This window comes from Calonectris borealis, chromosome 2 (genome assembly GCF_964195595.1).
Source record: "Calonectris borealis chromosome 2, bCalBor7.hap1.2, whole genome shotgun sequence".
NCBI lineage: Eukaryota > Metazoa > Chordata > Aves > Procellariiformes > Procellariidae > Calonectris > Calonectris borealis.
In genome coordinates, this window is record NC_134313.1 from 125,508,100 (window position 1) to 125,526,693 (window position 18,594).

Here is an 18,594-nt window from a genome sequence, read left to right on the forward strand (position 1 = left end):
ATGAGCAGATGAGTCCTCTTTCTTGCTTAATCCCTCCCCCTGTCCCCAAATGCTTGTGGGTAGGGAAGGGTGAGGAAAGAAGACAGGGGAGAACATATTCTTTGTTACTGATGTAACAGTAACTAAATTACTAAATAACTAATTTACTAAATTTTGCATGGTCAGTCAGGTCTCCCTTAAATGCATTATCACTAGACTTGCTTCTGTCCAGAATAACCAAAATAACTTCCTGTTCTATCTAAATGCTGATACATTATTCCTTATATGTTCTTCTTTCTTTGGAAGATAACGCTACTTTCTAGTCCCCACACAGCATTAGCAAATATAACATTGTCTTTTTAATCTGAAAAGCAGATGTGCAGCTGCCACTTGCTGTTGCTGGTTCAGCCTGCTGTAGGATTCAGCAGAGAGATAAAACTATTGCATACATCCCTGGCAGGGGAAGGAATCCAGATCTAATCTTGGTCTCTCCTCAAGGCCTACCATTACATTGGTAAGGGGATATTTGTTAGAGTATAGTCACAGTATATTCTAAGAGTTTTATCAATAGATGTTAGCTTACAATTGTGCCAGGAAAAAAGGAAAGGTTTTTTTTTAGTCTGTAAACCAAGACCAGAGGACTTAAAAATAGAAAGGTTTTTGTTATAGGATTGAGGTAGGTGTTAAGCATATTTCATGCATCAATTAGCATGCAAAAACATAGTTTGAAGGTACGTCAGGTACCTAGAAAATCAGAACCAACAAAAGAAAATTATCAACATTGCTTAACTGAAAAATCTCCTGTAAACCTTCTCTTTGGGGAGAATTTCCCTCCCTCCTGCTGTGTGCACCTGTGAAAGGGAAACACGTTTCTCCTGAGGGCAGTTGTGTGGGATACACCCTATTGTGCCATCTGAATTAGATGGGGTTTTGTGAACTATAGCATTGCTATAGGGAATGGAGAATAGGTTGTGTCTAGATGCTGTAGTTTTCTCATGTAGAAGCGTTCTCCTGTGCCTTGGTGGATTTGTCTGCTGCGTGTTCATCACAATGGAAATCGGTGTTGAGGGGAAGTGGGAAAGAAGCTCATTTTGGGGTATTTTCTATAAGAACTCTCATTTTGTGTGTACCTATGCACTGAACTTCCAGAGGAATCAGGCTTGGGTTTTCGATCCTGGAACCACAGAACCAACACTGTGCAGGTAGAAAAGATCTGGCTGATTTTACTAGTTGTGTATTTGGTACATCCTTTCTAATTTTTGCATAATTTACTGCAGAAACAGATGTTTTGTTTTAATTAGTTTAGTGCTTTGCATAGTCTTAGAGCAAATAGTAAAGTAGCTGTGTAGCTGTGAATGCTTTAATATAATTTGTGACTGCCTTTCTGGAGAATTTCTTTAGAATTATGAAATGTAAATTCAATTCTTGACACATTCCTGTCAGCTGTCTTTGGCTATGACTAAGAACAGAGCAAAAATCTGGCTTCAAAACAAAAGCAGTTTCTTCCTATTCTTATCCAACTCTGAAGATAAACTTCCTTTGTCATAATATGTTTAGTTTTTATATGTTTTTTTCCTTCTTAAAAGAACCAGAATTGAACTAGTGATAGAAAATTTTGAGTGCCATGAAGTGGGAAAGATGGCAACTCCCCTAGAGTGGACCAGGTTATTTGCAAATGGCAGCTTAGTCCGAGAGTAAATTCCAATAAAATAATTTGATTTGATATGGGACAGAGAACAACTACCTGTACTATTTTGTGGTAAGAATAATTTCTACTAGTGCAGATGAGAACATTTTGGACGTACAACTGATCATGTGAGTGAAGTAGGAGCCATGTTGTTGTGTCCTTTCACTTGCTATATAGAGATTGTATTCTGATCTTAGTTGATTTTAAGATTCTTTCTGATGAGTTCTCTCTTCATACTTTGCTTTTGCCTGAAAAGTAGGCTCTATATGAGGTATATGGCAACTCCCTTGGGATGATGTGAGAATGCTGACATCTCAGGGTAAGAAATGTAGAGATTAAAGATAATCAAAGGTTCCCTGATGGCACTTTGAAACTAGGCATGGAATTTTTTCAACTTGTTCAGAGAGCTGACTTTTTATTTATTTAGGTTTCTGAGGCGTATGACTAATATCTTTTACTGTATATACTGTCTCTTCTGCAAAGCAGTCAAGTTCCAGGCAGACAGAATTTAACAAAACAATTTTTCTCATATGGAGAGGTGTTGAGGAAACAGATGTGCTTTATCCTTTGGACCTTAACTCTTGGCATTCTATTGGTGTTGTCTAGGTCATAAAGTGTTGTTAAGATCTGTTTAAAAACTGATTAAGCTGACAAGATTTGTTGTTTTGTGAGGGTAGCCTTGCCTTTGGGACAGGTGGAAAAACATGCTTACATAGTTCTAACAGTTTCTATTTCTGTAAGAGAGTCTCTATAATGTGTGGAGAAAGATGAAGTAAATAGTCTTTTTACGGTGTGTTTGTACTGAAGAGGAAAACTAGTACAGTTGTTTTTAAAAATATGTAAGTGATGGTGAAGTAAATGTTCACACTTAAAAAATTTCCCCTGAAGCGAGGTATTTATTCAAGTGGGAGCTTTTTCTTGTGCTTATTTACAGAAATTAGATTTTTAAAAAAATATATTAATTAAAAAAAAAATTGTTTACAGTGAAGGCCAATTAGATTGTGTGTGCAGAGAGAAAATGGATAGCCCAAGGAGATGATCGGATGACTTATTTTCAGATTGGCATAAAGAGAAGTCAGTTCTATTTTTTTAGGGTTTTTTTTAGCCTCTCTGTAATAGGAAAATAGCAGCAATAATCCAATACTCAGCTGTTTGACAGGGAGAAACAGAAAAATAGGTTGAGATTTGTTCCTGCAAGGTAACGAAGAGCGAGAAGCATAGGCACACTCCATAGAAGTCTTTGTGGCTATTCAAAAGTGAAACAAGTTTATTTTAACTTCTTGCTTTTTTTTCTCCTTGAAATCTGTACTAATTAACATCAAAAAGAGTAAATTTTTTTAACTGTTTACAGACATGTGAATTCCCTGCAAGGAACCACATCTTTATTTGAAATTTTCCAATTTAGTTTTATGGTTCATGCTGATGGTATGCTTCCTTCCCCCCATGCAGCGAGAGTCCATTTTGGATCTGCCAAAACAAATCTTCAGATTATTCTCTGAATCAGAGCTTGTTTTGAGGGATGTGTTGTTCCTAGCAGCAAATTGCTCAAGACCTGAGGAGCAAGCAGAGAGCTACTGTGACTGCAGTCACTGTGCTCTTCATGCCTTGCCATATATACCAACGTCGTGTGTTGATTTAACGGCGTCTTTGGAATGGGGGCAGATGTTAGCTTCCTGATGTGTAGGACCAATGTGTAGGGCCAATCCCAGAAAATGACCTTTTGTTTGATACTTGTATTTTCTCTCACATGGTTCAACTTGACCGGGACTTATAACAGCTACTGGCATAGTCCTCAGAGTGATTAAAACCCAAAAAGCTTTGCAGTGTGTGGCATGACAGGAGAGCCACAGAGATGTTCTTCCTTTGGCAATGGGAAATTTGAGTCATTGTGTGAAATACACATTAAAAAGAAAAGCTGGATTTTTTCCCTGTTGGTTACTCAGATCTTTGAAAATCATTTTATGCTTAACTATTTGCTTATGCTTTCTTCAGCAAAAGATGGTGCCACAAAATCGCGCTAAACAAGTAGACCTGAAGTTTTGTTATGTCATCATAACTGGGTGCCATTTTAGATGAGAGGAATGTTCTGTAATTATTTTATCTTTAGAATTTGGTAAGAGGTCAGCTATAGGATTCATGGCCCATTTTTTAATAATGTAAGTGTTAATATAATAGTACATAGCATTATCTCACCAGATCAAACTATTTACTTTAATTAGGAGGCAACTTCTGATAACCACTGGTGATATGGAGAGGAGAAACTGCATGTTTTTTAATGTACTTTGTGTTGATTTGGGTCATCTTAAAAATTTGCCAGTGATGAGAGAAGGAGATCCTCCCTGTGGCACTAATTGTATTTTCATATCAAAATTATCGTAATGACTGAAAAGCTGCAATTTTCTTATCCATATCTCTGCATTTTATAGCAGTATGTAATTAATAGCTGAAATTTAAGCTGAGGGCTACTGATTTGAATGCTGATACTATGTTTTAGAGCAGTAAGGGAGGAACATCTGTGTAGTCGCCTTAGCTGATCGTTCTTTCTATCTTGGCATCCTTAAGTACTGGCCCATCCTGGAAATCAGATGCCCCCAGAAATAAGGGTTGTTCTGATGTCTAGTTCTGTTTGATTCATATTTAATGTGTATCTTTCTAATGAGACCTCTTGCAAACTGTGGTCTTGGGACCCGTAAAGTGTTTTAGCACTTAATCTAGAAAGAGCTTTTAATAGTACAGACAGAAATAAAATACAGCTGCTAAGCTTAAACTCTGATTTCAGGCAGAAGAAATGGAGGGTTTACTTGGATAATTTCGTGACTATGAAAATAGTGGATAGAGAATACTTGCTTAATTACCAAGGTGTGCCAGATTGTACAATCTTTATGTATAATTCTATCTGGTGGTAGGAGTAACATTTTAAAATCTTCCTTCATTAACTTTTTAAAAAAAATATTTACCACAGATAAATTGGCATAGAAGATGCTGGAGTATTTTTGTTACTAAAGTAAAACTGTGCATGGAAGCAGAGAAGAGATAGCAGTTCATTTATATTAGTAGAATGATGAGATGAATGGAAGAAATCCGTAATCCGTCTCTTGTAAATTGACACCCATTTTCTGCTTCAGAAGGTATTCTGGGATGGCCTGGGCCCAAGTCGCACTCCACAGACCAACTGAAAAACGGTGCCCTCAGCTCCTTATCATCTGCTAGTGCCAACATTACATGGGCAATAGTACCATCTGCAGCCCAGGATGGACAGGCACTACAACCAAGTACAGAGGTAAGCATGCCAGGTCTCTGTAGGCCATTTCTGTTGTATCTGAGACTTGATGTTGATTAGTTGCAAACCATGTACGATGGTGGATGCTTTTATTAATTACTTGTTGTACTTTTTTCTTTATAGTATCCTCTTTGCTTGGAATTAGTTGTGAAAATGATAAGTTTCATGCAAAAGTGCACTCTAAAAACTAGAAATACGTTGACGATATTGCTGTGTGCTTTTGCTCCTCTGAGGTACTTTGGACAGTGGACTATGGCAAGCATACATTCTCTTTTCTAATCGTAAAAGCAATTAACAGACTGTCAGTACACATTTCTATCTTCTGGTGACAGAAAAAGCTGTTTGTTTTTTATGCTGGCTTGAGATAGACAGGAGACACTAGGACCACAACATTTGCTTGCTACTTGTTCTTCCATGTTGGTGTTTGCTCTGGAGTGTCTCTTGAGTATAGCTGACTATTCTTTGAGTTGAAAAACTGTGTTGTTTTCTGACCCCTTTTCCTGTTAAGTGATTATGGGCAGAACTTGTCCACATTATCCTGCACCAGCCTGTTGATTTGTGCTTTTGTGGCATTTACTTGGTAAAGGGCAGTTCTGAAGCATCGACTCTTTGAAGAGGCTCACAGCTGCGTATCAGGCATCTCATGCACTGAAAATCTCTCACCATGCCAAACTTCTCCAGCTTCTACTGTCTGCTTCGTTTACCAGTGCTGCCCACCAGGAAAACACTTCACTCTGAGACCCCACAGATTGTAGGGCACCTGGAGCACATGAGACCTGGAGAACTGGGAAGAAGTTTTTGAGAGAGTTGAAGAAACCCTTTTCTACTAGTGAATGCTCTTTGGCAATTGGAATGGCTTAAATTAAATTATATTGCCTTTAACAAAATGTGTAATGGCTGAGGACATAAATAAAGCTGTTTGTTTTTCCAGTTCTTTCGTAGTATCTTGAATTGAATATAGTTCAAAAAATCCAAGGATAAACCAGATTTTTTTTTTTTAAATATTACGTGTTACTTTGGTCCTCTTCCAGATCTGTCCTTAGAAAGTAATTTCAACTTCTGTTACTCCTAGTGTCCATTAATCACAATGTTTAAATTACACGTAATTGCTTTTTATTAAAAAGTTGTGTAATTTCTTTTTCAGATAAGCCAACTGCAGTTCTTATAGAGTGTTTTTAAGATAAGAGGCTATTTAAGAATATTGTTTTGGGAGTTATTACTTCACTCACTGATACACTGCAATTTGTTCCATTAGGGTTTTTTAGATGTTTTTATTCTTGATCCCAAATGGGATGTGGAAGCATGGGCTTTGAAGCAAGAACATAAAGAGCAGCAGCTGATTTAACTCATCTCAGGCTATCATTTTGCAGTTGAGTTTAGCCATTTATGACTTGTTTTAAATGACAATTTTTTTTAAAGTCCAGTCTCCTCACTTCGGTTGCTGATGAGACATACTGAGTTGCGTGTGTGGCTTGAGGTACTGCTTTGCATGCGGAACTCATGATTTATTGAGAAGGGAGTACCCTTGAAGAGATGGATATAAACAAGGGAGCATAGCACTGTTTGTAGTACAGAACCCTCAGTGCTTTGTGGGCAATCTTCCTGAAATCAGCAGCCTGCATTTGGAGGCCCTGGGGTACCAGCCCTTAAAAAAGAAGAAAAAAAGAGGGGGGGGGAGAGGATAAATAAGATTTTTAAGTTATAAAAAGCTCAGCTGAAGATGGTGTTTTTGGCAGAAGCAGTAAGTGGAAGTTTGTGGATTGGTAGAGCAACAAGAAGCAGCTGGACTCATGCCTGTAATTTTTGTTATGGTAGTACAGTTTATTAAGCAGAAATTTGGTTTTGCCCCAAGAAAGTGGCCTGAATCAGGATTCATTCCTGGAAGCTCTTTCCAAACCTGCGTCTCCCCTTCCACTGAGTCCTTGTGTGCTTCGTGTTGTCTGAGGTTGATACTGTTGGCTCGCAATTTGAAGTGCTCTTGTGCTCTTTTAAATGTAGCTGATACATTTTTCAGTTTTGATCATTTTGATCAAGGTATCAGTGCGCCATTGGAAGACTGAAGCACAAAACCTGAATTGTGGAAGAGGTGAACAGTTGCATCTAACATAAGTTGGAGCTTTTGTATTTTCATATTCATCTTCAGATCAAACAAGTTGTCATGCCCTGTTACAGAGGGTAACTTTTGGCTGCTGTGATAAGATCCTTTTCTGGGAGAGGAGGTGAAGTTTTCCTAGAGTGCTGCAGGTTCTGCCCACCTGTCCAAGCTGAGCGAAGTGTCGAACAGGAAGCTGGAGCTTCTTATTGTTGTGACTAGAGAAAGCAGGGTGAGAGAACAGGCTTTGAAGAAGAGAAAAATCTTTTAAGCAACATAACGGTTACCCTGCTAAGGATGCTATCTGAGCCAGGTAGTCACCCAGGAGATGATGTCTGACAGCCCCCAAGTTATCAAAGGTGTTTGACTTAACACACTTTAACAGTTCTGTGTGCAAGATTTAAGCATATTTTTAAATATATTCTGGCCTGTTATGTGTCCAAGGCAGGAGCCTAGATTTGGCACTGAGTAGCCAGTTCATTTTCAAAGGTATAAAAACACTGACTGTGCTAATTACTTAGTACGTGTAATTATATATAAAAGCAACTGCAAATCATCACACTCCACTTGTTTGGGAGTCCAGCTACATTCTTGTTAATAACTGTGGTGGCATCAGCAACGAATGAGAAAATCATAGAATCATAGAATCATTAAGGTTGGAAAAGACCTCTAAGATCATCGAGTCCAACCGTCAACCCAACACCACCATGCCCACTACACCATGTCCCTAAGCGCCTCATCCACACGTCTTTTAAATACTTCCAGGGATGGTGACTCAACCACTTCCCTGGGCAGCCTGTTCCAAGGCCTGGGATCTAAATGCATCTAGATGTTATCGTTTGACAAATCTTTTACATTGAACTCCCTGATTTCTTTTTTTATTTATCTTGTAGCTTCTTTTAGATTTAGAAGAAAAGAGGAATCCACAAGTGTCATTCAAATGAAGCTTATTTCTCTTAATGATTTTCTTTTAAAAAGCCCCAAACTAGGTACTGGATGATCCTCATTTCTGAAGAAGTTGGTAGTGTATTAATGGGGCTCAGCTTTCAAAATATACCTGCCAAAAGAAGTGAGCATTGCTTTTACAGAAGTTATGAGAAGAGAGTGCTGATTCTTCTATCAGTGTTATCAAAATTAATTCCAATTTTTTCTTTGACTGGGCCTAGATTTTTATTTAAAAAAATCTGTACTTTTTATGATACAACTCTATCTCTTAGTCAGAAGCTATACCCCAAAGGAATGGAAGAGTGCTTTTTGGCTAATGCTTAGCATAATATAGTAGATGTACTGACCAAACAAACTGTGAATTGACTTGTAGTCTGAAATAGAAAAAAAACATTAAATTACTACCCTTGAGGAAAAACTGACTCAGCTGCTTATATTATAGAATGTTATTTATAAGGAAAAGATAACTTCAGGTGTGTGAATCAGCAGTGATTTTAAAAAGAAAACAGACGTTTGTTATGTTGAGGCGGGGGGAGGAGCGGGGGATGACTACTGAGGAATCTTTCCCATATAGCAGGCTGCTAGTGGCAGCAGTTTCCTTGCAACATGACTAAGTGGCTGATTGTGTTTAGTGACAGCTGCGTTAATTCTCAGCACAGCATGTGGATGCTTTGCAGCAGTGCATTAAGCAACATCATTAACAAACCAATGACTTGTTCTCTGCCGTGTTTTTTATATGTTTATGAAGAAGCATGGTCTTTACAATTCTCCTCTGGAATAACAAGGCTCATCTGATGCAATTTTTTTTGAATCCTTAAACATTCTTGAGGGATATAGTAAGTTCGAGAGTTTAGTTTTGATGCCGTAGATAACTAAAGTAAAATCTTTCTTTTTGGTCTGTCGCACTGTCAGGGTTTCAGGAATGCAGAGTTTCTCCCCTGGTGAAATAATATAGCAGCTAAAGATTCTTCTCTTTAGATAATATGTTGGTGTTTACTTGCTTTTGTTATTTATGGTGTTTGTGGCTTCCAAATGCAGGGATATCATTTGAGATATTGCTTAAACTAGTTCAGAAAATACAAGATTTTGTGGCAGAGATTATTTTCTGATGTATTCCTTACCTATTTTAGCATGTCCTTTCTTGATGTCGCTGTTTCATCTTCCCGGATGAGTTTTGTTTTAGGGTTGTGATATAGGACAGCATGAAATTAAAGCCCTGTTATCTTTACTGAAGGAAGTAACCCCTGACAGCGAAATGCTGCATCAAGCACCTTTGTCTTTTATTTTTCATACTTTCGTTTTTTTTGTTATAAGCCTCCAAGTTTTAGTTAGCTTCCTTTTTTGGATTTTTTTGGTCTGTCCATCTGAAATATCAGGTGGAAGCGCAGCAATAAGGGCTAAGCTGAACAGAACTATTTTCCATCTGATATGAGTTGATGTAAAATACTTTTGTGTATCCCCTCGTGAACCACTTTAGACTTTCTGGTGTAAACTATGTTATAAGTTCAAGATATTATTTAGGGTTTTTCCCTTAAAGCAGAACAAGACAAATCTGGTATGGAATATGCCAGAGTACACTCTTCAGAGCTATGACATGAACTTAGTCTGTGTCCAGTCTGCGGTAAACGGGACCCTGCTTCCTTCATTTAAGGGTTTATAATTTTGAAATTCCTTTCAAGAAATGCTGAAATTGATTAGTTTTAAAATACTGAGTCTCATAGTAAATTGAGTTGTAATAAACTTGGTGCTTTAGTAGAATAAAGGTATGAATCACTGCCACATGTGAGCTACTGTTCCAGTTCAACTAATTGTCATTTTGGGTGTCAGAATTCCCCTTCTGAGCTGACAAAATGTATCTACAGGCCAAATGCTTCTCCTGGCAGCCAAATGCAAATGGGAAACAGGCTGTTCTTATGCGGGACCTGAGAGGGAGGGAATGATTTTCTTTTGATCTAACAGTTTAGTTAAGAATTATTACAAAAATCATGCTGTAGCTACATCTGCAATTTAGCTCTCTTCACGTGATTTTTATGCCTTAAAATACCATGCCAGCTGATTTTTTCCATCTTGTGGATCTGGTATCTATGCAGTCTCTCTGCTTTCCTGTCCCTAACTTTCTCTTGCTTGTGTGCATGAGAAACTGTACACATGCTCCGTATTGAAGTGTCTTTTTAATAGGATTGAAGTTTTAGCTCTGTAGGATTGAGGCTTTAGTTCTGATTATCTAACTGCTAAACCAGGTTTTAATTGTGATAGTGATTGCAAGGGCTGTCAAGTCCAGGTTATTAAAGCTATTTTGGTCCCGTAAATGATCTGAACCTTGATGTTTTCAGCTGTAAGAAGGAACTGCACTGTTTGTAGGAGGTACTGAATTGTTTAGTTCTTAATTTTAAAAGGTTATGTGCTTTTGTCCAATCTCTTCAGGTGATAGTCACTTTCAAGCTGAAGTTGTTTTCTATCTGTAGGTTAGTATACATGCTAATATGGTGATACTTCATCCTTTACAGAGGATGTAATAGACTTTAGAGCTATTACAGGATGTGTTAGAGATGCTAAGAAATAATTTTAAAAGTGCTCCTGCAATTTTAGAAACTAAGCTATATGCAAGAAATGATTTATCATTCAATATTACCTTTTATTTATATATCCATGTCTCAGCAGACTTGCCCAGGACTGTGGATTGTTTCCTAGTGTAAATTGTTCCTAGTGTTTCCTAGTTCCTTTTTGTGCTTGGCATAAATCTGTGTAATTGATGTGGGAGATCAGCTTAGCCATGAACATACAGTGCTAGCCACAAGTGTAGTAATGGAAAGAGAACAGATCAGGGTGGGAAAGTAACATTTGCAGTATTACAGAGAGTTCCTTTTCACTGTTTAGTACAGACATTACAGGATTTCTGAATGTGCTCTGCTTTTTGCCTTCTGCATGATTAAGTACTTTTTGGGCCAAAGAGCACAGTAAATGGCCTGTAATGACTTGGATAGATAAATTAATCTCTAGGCAAAGATAGTACCAGTTAATCCATTCACTAGCAGACCATCTGAAAAATGAAATCTGAGATAATCAATTGAAGGTATATTTAAGGATAATCAAGGGAAGGTATATTTAAGGATTAAATGTACAATTACACTAAAAGTAGAATTAAATGACCCAAAGTCTGCTGCAGCAGCACTGACAATGACTAAGGTAATCTAGCTAATTTTGATTTTTTTTTTTTTTCCTTCTTCCTAGCTTTCTGGAATAGTTACTGTGTCAGCAAACAATCTCTAGTAAAACTGTTTATGCAAATAATTAATAAAAATTTAGCTCCAGCCAAAGCCATTGCATTTTGTTGAGTCACTCCCACCTCCAAAATGCATGTATTCCAGCTGCTATCTATATAATATATTTGAGAGTAATATTCTACTTAAAATAAAAATATGAAGCTTTATTACAGTATTTGTATCTAATTTGAATAAACATGTGGCTCTGATTCATGTGGCATTCCATAATTACTAGTGAAATTCAGTGAAAACTAATCATTTGAATATAAAGAACTCAGGTTCCCTTGCAGTAAGGCTTAAAAATCGAGTTAAAATGGATCAGTTGCTTACTCTGTTCATTATAAAAACTGTGCCCACTGCAAAACGAACTCTGAAGCCACGAGTTAATTTCAGTAACTTCAGTTACTCTGAAGTTAATTTTATTTGTGTGCTAATTGATTTGTTGTGTGCCTATTGATTTGCTTTGTGCTGTCAGTTTTATTTCTTAGTATGTTTATATATGTGGTTTGGCAATACTGCCCATTAGTAAGCTTACCCATCTCATTAAGACCGTCAATAACTTAGCTAGACTTTAGTAAGCTGGGCTGAACTCTTCTACAATGAGTATTTGTCTCAGGTTGGAATTGCTTTATCTTGCTTAGTGAAGCTTCATCCAAACTGGCTTCAGCTGTTCCATCTGGTTTTGCTAGAAAAATAATAGGGTTTTTTGCTTGTGGTGATGATTCTTTACTTGAAAAGCCCTGAATGTGGAAACAGCTGGGATGAAAGTATTTAATTATAAAACTTCATCTCAGAGGAGGAGTTGGAAGGAGAAGACGAAAGAGGCAGGACTCTTCTACATTATAATGTAGAGAAACCGCACAGTTGTCTTCACAGTCTGAGACGGACCAAGCGATTCATCATGCTGAGAATTTAGGAGCTTTTCAAGTAGAGTGTTTCACTGGCCTCAAGAAGTTAGCTGTATAAAAGGTGACAATCTTCTAGGCTCAATTTGTTTCACATATAAATTGAATGTTCTCCTGGTATGATTTCTATTGATTTATTTTTCTCTTGAAAGACTTGAGCCTGTATTTTTTTTTTTTTTTTTTTTTAATTTTGTGAATTTTGTGTGTGTGTGTGGTAGCAAAGAGAATGTATATAGTGGATGCGACAAGAAATTGCAGGAAGATTCAGGATGGTTTTAATAAGCGTGTTGCCTTGAGGAAAGATTGTTAATACTGCTTGTATTAACATGTCTTTACCATTTCTCTCCTCCTATAAATATGCTGGCATGTGATATTGCATACAAGAAATAGCACTGCGAGAACTGGATTTACATATAGATTAGTATTGCAAGACCAGATGATTGTAAAGGTTAAATTTGTAGTTGTCCATCTTTTTGTGCCCTCTTTGCATATGTGAATGGTATATTATTGACTTATGTGGTAGCATTTTTCTGCCATAAATTTGCTTAGCTAGCATACAAAGTGACATAAAAGAGAAGAGAATTACAGCTGGTTGAATGACTTCAGTTCTGTTACTTCCTAACTTTTCAGTTACTGGGCTTTATGGCAGAATCATTATGGAATCACAGAGTGCTCCGGGTTGGAAGGGACCTCCGGAGGTCCTGCAGCTCAACACTCTGCTCAAAGCAGAGCTAATCAGGTCCACTTGCTCAGGGTCATGTCTAGTCAAGTCTTGAACACCTTCAACAGTGGAGGTCCCACAACCCCTCTGCACAAACTATTGCAGTTTCTCTAGGGATTTTATCCATGGGAGCAAAGGTTCGTTTGAGTATCCTTATCAGTGTGCTGTACTGTCTGGTGGGCGACTAAAATCACCTGCTGGGTCCCTTCTTTGTGGGAATGTGAGGCAAGTTGCGCCTAGTTCTTCGGGTTTCTCCCCAAGCATCTTGTTCTAGAGAGGATCCCTTTTAATACAGGGGGATGTCTAGAGAATATAGCCTTCTGCCATGCTTTCCTCCATGTTAGTCTCCCTCACCAACCTCTAGCTCAGTGCAGTCTTTTATCTTTAGCTCCCCAAAAGTTATAAGCATGTGACTTTCAGACCCCTCACAGTCTCTGAAGTTCTGCCTGACTAGCGATGGGAATCTGTACTGCTGCACGGTGTGCTTTGTAAGCTTGGAAATCTTATTTTGGATAGTGTCAGATGCTGTATTTATAGCTATCTTGCTTCTAAAAAATCTGATTCTCAAAACAAAACTGAGTATTTTTCAGGAAATTGTTCTTCACTAGTATGTGTATTGCATTAAGAATAGGTTTTGTTAAATTGTTATGATGTGATACTGTATTTCTTGTGGTTTTAGGTTAGCATAAAATTTATGTTGTGATTTATGCTAACCTTCAAGGTTTTTTGTTTCGATTTAGGACAAGTCCGTGGGGCTTTCCTCTTTGCGCTTTTTTTTGTAATCTCATGTTGCTGTTCCTTTCTGATGATATCAGTGATGAAAAATATTTATTCCCAGTTCTTACTGAATTTATGCAATACTGGAAAGTCCTCTTGTGCTTTAGGCTTCAGATTAAACAGTGCTGTACTTCAGTAGCCCTCATTTCATGAAAGATGCTCACAAGATGTAGGGACTGGTGCTGCTACTTAATCTTTTCCTGTGGAGTCTGTGCTTGGGAATTAGCTGCTTTTCAGCTGATTTTCAGAACTGACTACCTTAGGTTTACGAAAATTGAAATTTGCAAGAGGAATTTTCTTATGAAGATGATATGAACACGTAGCGAAAAAGTTGTCCCACAAACATATTTGGTGCGTAACAGGATTACAGTGCTGTAGGTAACCCAAATGAGGATCTCTGTTTAAAAGGATGTTAAGTTACTGATTGATTCTTTATTCTTAAACATAATCACTTTCATGTTAGTTCCTAATATTTTTTCTGAAGGCTTACACAGACTATACTGCAACATAAACACAGATGCCCTTTGTTTCATGTTACATGCATTTTTTCCTACTCTTTAAACAACAAACCAACCCTTTTTCTTCTTAAATCTCTTACGCTATCTAGTCCTCATCACTGCTATATTGTTATGTTTACCCCTAAATATGGTCACAGGTCAGAGTTAAACACATATGCAGTGTAGGAAAAGGAAGCTTTCTGAGCTTACTCTTTAACGATGAAAAGACTTCTGTTCCCAGAGATACTACTGCAAAACATTAACAAAAAAGCATTAGTAAAGCTCTCAAAATAGTGACTATCTGGATAATGTGCTTGCCTCCAGGTGCCTGGCAGATTGGTTTTGTTGGGAAGGAAAAAGATTGCAGACCTATTTGTCACCTAAGATACAGGTTTTGTGATTATTTTCTTTGCTTGCATCATTTATATGTCAGCATGGCTATGTTTACGAAGTGTTAGTATCACCATGCATTTTTACTTTACTTGCTTGCTTTGCAGTGAAGGGAGGATCTCCTAAGGAAAGCTAGGTATTACTTGTTCAGTAGATGACTCTGCTATATTACATGTTGTATCCAATTAATCTTGCGTGATAGACAGATTGATCACATTGCCACACTTTGATCCTTGCACTTGTCCCTAGCTGGAGAGATTTTCTGAACATCCAGTGTGTTTAGCAATTAAAAAAACCCAAACAGCAAACCACAAAATACATATATCAATTATACATACATTAAAAAAAAAGATGTTTTAATCATTGATAGTCCTAGTTTGAAGAATTTTATTTTCTCTGGAGACCTGAATTACCAAAGACAAATAACAAATTTGGTGAGAAATTAATTTCTGGGCACTTTGTAGACATTCTTTCCTGATGCAAGCTTTTTCTACCAAATATTTTATGGTTTGACCTATCAATGATGAACGTTTTATTCAGGATTACATAAAAGCTTTGACCCCACTCTCTCACACCCCAAACCCGGATGCAGCAATTACTTACCTATCCAGATAGATATTCCTGGATTATTTTTCTTGGTATACATAGTTTAAGGTAAGTGGAAAATCTGCCTATTATGCCATTTTTCCTTCATCCAGTTGTATGAAGGAGAAACTAACTGTCTTGCCAATTGGATCTGTATGTAACAAAGCAAAAAGAAAGTGATATTTTTGCTTGCCATAGCGTTGTTGTGTATAAGTTAGTGTGCTCACTTTTTAATTGTAAAATCCTTCTCATTTGATTGTCATCTCCTGTTACTTACTTTGATACTTTAAAAGTTACCTTAACTTTATTTTTGGTTCATCATTGTTATATCTAAGCTATAATGATTGAATGCCAGGAAAAGTGTGACCATGGGTGTGTGTGTTTTAGGGGGAGTGGGTTCCCCCTTGAGATGGTAGATTTTTTGCACATTAATATTATGGCAAAAATTTTCCCAGTAATTAAAGCAAAAGCTACTGACAAAGGCACTAGAAGAGAGAGCGCCTATGAAATACTCAGAGTAAATGAAGAAAATCAGCTGAGCTGAGCCCCCTATTTTGCTACCTTTAAGAGACCTTTTTCAGGATGAAATTGAGATGTACAGGCTGTAATAAGTTTTGCTTTCTAAATTCTCCGTTTAAGCTCTGCTTTTGTTCTGAGCTTGTTAAGTCTCTTTTAAAAAGAAATCAAACCTTGAACACTGGGGAGCCTTCAGTCTCTTTGAAAGTCACTGGAACTTTGGTATCCAGGTGCCCACATTACCATGGCTGTATGGGATGTCGGTGTGTTTGAGGTTTTATCTTTGATCTACGCTTTCTTTGCAATGATCAGTCACAGGCTACCAGGAGCAAAGCGTAAATAAGACTACAGTAAGATGGAGGCCAGGGCTCAAGCAATGACCTGAGTTCACTCTACCACTGCTATTCCAACCCTCTTTTTTCCCTTCCTTTGCTTACATTGTGTAATGGTGTGGTGGCAAATGTTGAGAAGAGTATTTTCTATTTTGTTTTATTTGAACTTTTCTTGAAGAGTAGAAAAGCTTATACAAAGAGATACAGGAGCTTGTTGGATATAAAAAAAAAAATGTTGCTACCTTATAGTTAAGCTTAAAGTGGCTAATCTGTAAATGACAATGCATTTGGAAGTTAGAAGAGTGAATGGGTGATGATGATGATGATTTCAGTCTTTAGGGTGGGTTTGAGTTTTTGTTTGTTTTGTTTCAAGATTTAGGTTGAAGTAAACTGAAATTTTCTATTTCTTTTCTATTATATTCATTTCAATTTTCTATATGGGAATTACTCCTCCTTTCACAGCTGTATTGGGTTTGTGCGGCAAGGTTTTGGTAGCGGGGGGGGCTACAGGAGTGGCTTCTTTGAGAAGCTGCTAGAAGCTTCCCCTATTTCTGATAGAGTCAATGCCAGCCAGCTCCAAGACTGACCTGCTGCTGGGCAAGACCGAGCCCATCAGCGACGGTGGTAGTGCTTCTGTGATAACACATTTAAGAAGTGTGGGGGGAAAAACCCGTGCAACAGCAGCTGCAGCTGGAGAGAGGAGTGAGAATATGTGAGAGGAACAACTCTGCAGACACCAAGGTCAGTGAAGAAGGAGGGGGAGGAGGTGCTCCAGGCACCGGAACAGAGATTCCCCTGCAGCCCGTGGTGAAGACCGTGGTGAGGCAGGCTGTCCCCCTGCAGCCCATGGAGGTTAATGGTGGAGCAGATATCCACTTGCAGCCCATGGAGGACCCCACGCCAGAGCAGGTGGATGCCTGAAGGAGACTGTGAGTCCGTGGGAAGCCCATGCTGGAGCAGGCTTCTGGCAGGACCTGTGGCCCTGTGGAGAGAGGAGCCCACGCTGGAGCAGGTTTGCTGGCAGGACTTGTGACCCTGTGGGGGACCCACACTGGAGCAGTCTGTTCCTGAAGGACTGCACCCTGTGGAAAGGACCCACGCTGGAGCAGTTCGTGAAGAACTGCAGCCCGTGGGAAGGACTCATGATGGAGAAGTTCGTGAAGGACTGTCTCCCATGGGAGGGACCCCGCGCTGGAGCAGGGAAGGAGTGTGAGGAGGAAGGAGCGGCAGAGACAACATGTGATGGACTGACCGCAACCCCCATTCCTTGTCCCCCTGTGCCGCTCAGGGGGAGGAGGTAGAGAAAATCGTGAGTAAAGTTAAGCTTGAGAAGAAGGGAGGGGTGGGGGGAAGGTGTTTTTAAGATTTGATTTTATTTCTCATTATCCTACTCTGATTTGATTGGTAATAAATTCAACTAATTTCCCCAAGTCGAGTCTGTTTTGCCCATGATGGTAATTGGTGAGTGATCTCTCCCTGTCCTTATCTCGACCCACAAGCCTTTCGTTATATTTTCTCTCCCCTGTCCAGCTGAGGAGGGGAGTGACAGAGTGGCTTGGTGGGCACCTGGCGTCCAGCCAAGGTCAACCCACCACAACAGCATGCTAATATGCTAGTCTGTATATAAAATAGTTTACTAAGTACAACTTACTGGGCAAGCTACGTTTGAGATTGAAATCACTGCTAATAAGGGATGGGTGCAGTAAGCTTGCATTGCTTTTCTATCAGGTGCATGCCACGGCTGGTAGCAAATGCAATTAAATATTTTGAAGGTGTATGTGCTGGAAGAAGAGAAGACAAGTGACGCGTGCAAGTTAGGGCAGTTTTGTCAATTCTGATACAGTGACAAGGCCTGCAAGAAGCTAACAGCTCATTATATATTACTACTTTTGGGGTATTCTTACAGTATCTACTTCACAAAGAGAATTCCAGCTTTGGTATTGAGACTGGTGAAAATCTTATGGGGCCAATTTGTCACATTAGTGTAAATGTGCTAAAGCTCTCTGACCTTATAGAGTTATATTTAATCTTACACCCACAGAAAACCTGTTTGTAAGCTCTCAAGTTACACAAGTGCAAGTATAAATGATGCTTGCAAATCTATATCATTAACGAAGGGAATCTGAAAATCAAAATGAGGCCTCTGACTTTTATGTGCACTGGTAGAACTAATTGTAAATAGATGACTGTACAGAAAATATGCAATCCTTGCCTAGTCTGAAAATGCTAATTCTGTTTAATGTTGCTTCTGACAAGCCCTGCAAGTAATTTATTCCATCTTTCTTTCAGTGCAGAAATGCTTCATACACTGTTACTTTTTTAGTATCTTTTGCAATTTTTTTGAATGTAGAAAGACTTAAGGACTTCTTCCCTTGGAATATTATTAAATGATGTCTTTTTTTATCCAGATGTTTTAAGTTCCTAAGATTCATCCTCTTGCTCTTGACTACAGCCCTTTTTGTACTACATAAAAACTTTTTCATGCCGTAATGAAAATTCTTAGAATATTTTGGTGTAATTATATGAAGAATTGCCTTATGAGTCCTATACAAGTCCTCAGTGTGTCCCTGTCCAGGATACATATGGTCTGTGCTTATTACTATGACGGAGAAGAGGCTGAGTTAT

General features: G+C 38.4%; 1 protein-coding gene across 1 annotated transcript in view; it reads left to right on the forward strand.

Moving 5' to 3' along the window:
* Positions 1 to 18,594, forward strand: part of OSBPL10 (oxysterol binding protein like 10) — a 124,499-nt gene that overhangs the window by 76,769 nt on the left and 29,136 nt on the right. The window contains exon 6 of the mRNA XM_075143374.1: positions 4,792 to 4,946. Within this exon, the coding sequence (XP_074999475.1) occupies positions 4,792 to 4,946 (155 nt within the window). The remainder of the gene's footprint in view (positions 1 to 4,791; positions 4,947 to 18,594) is intronic.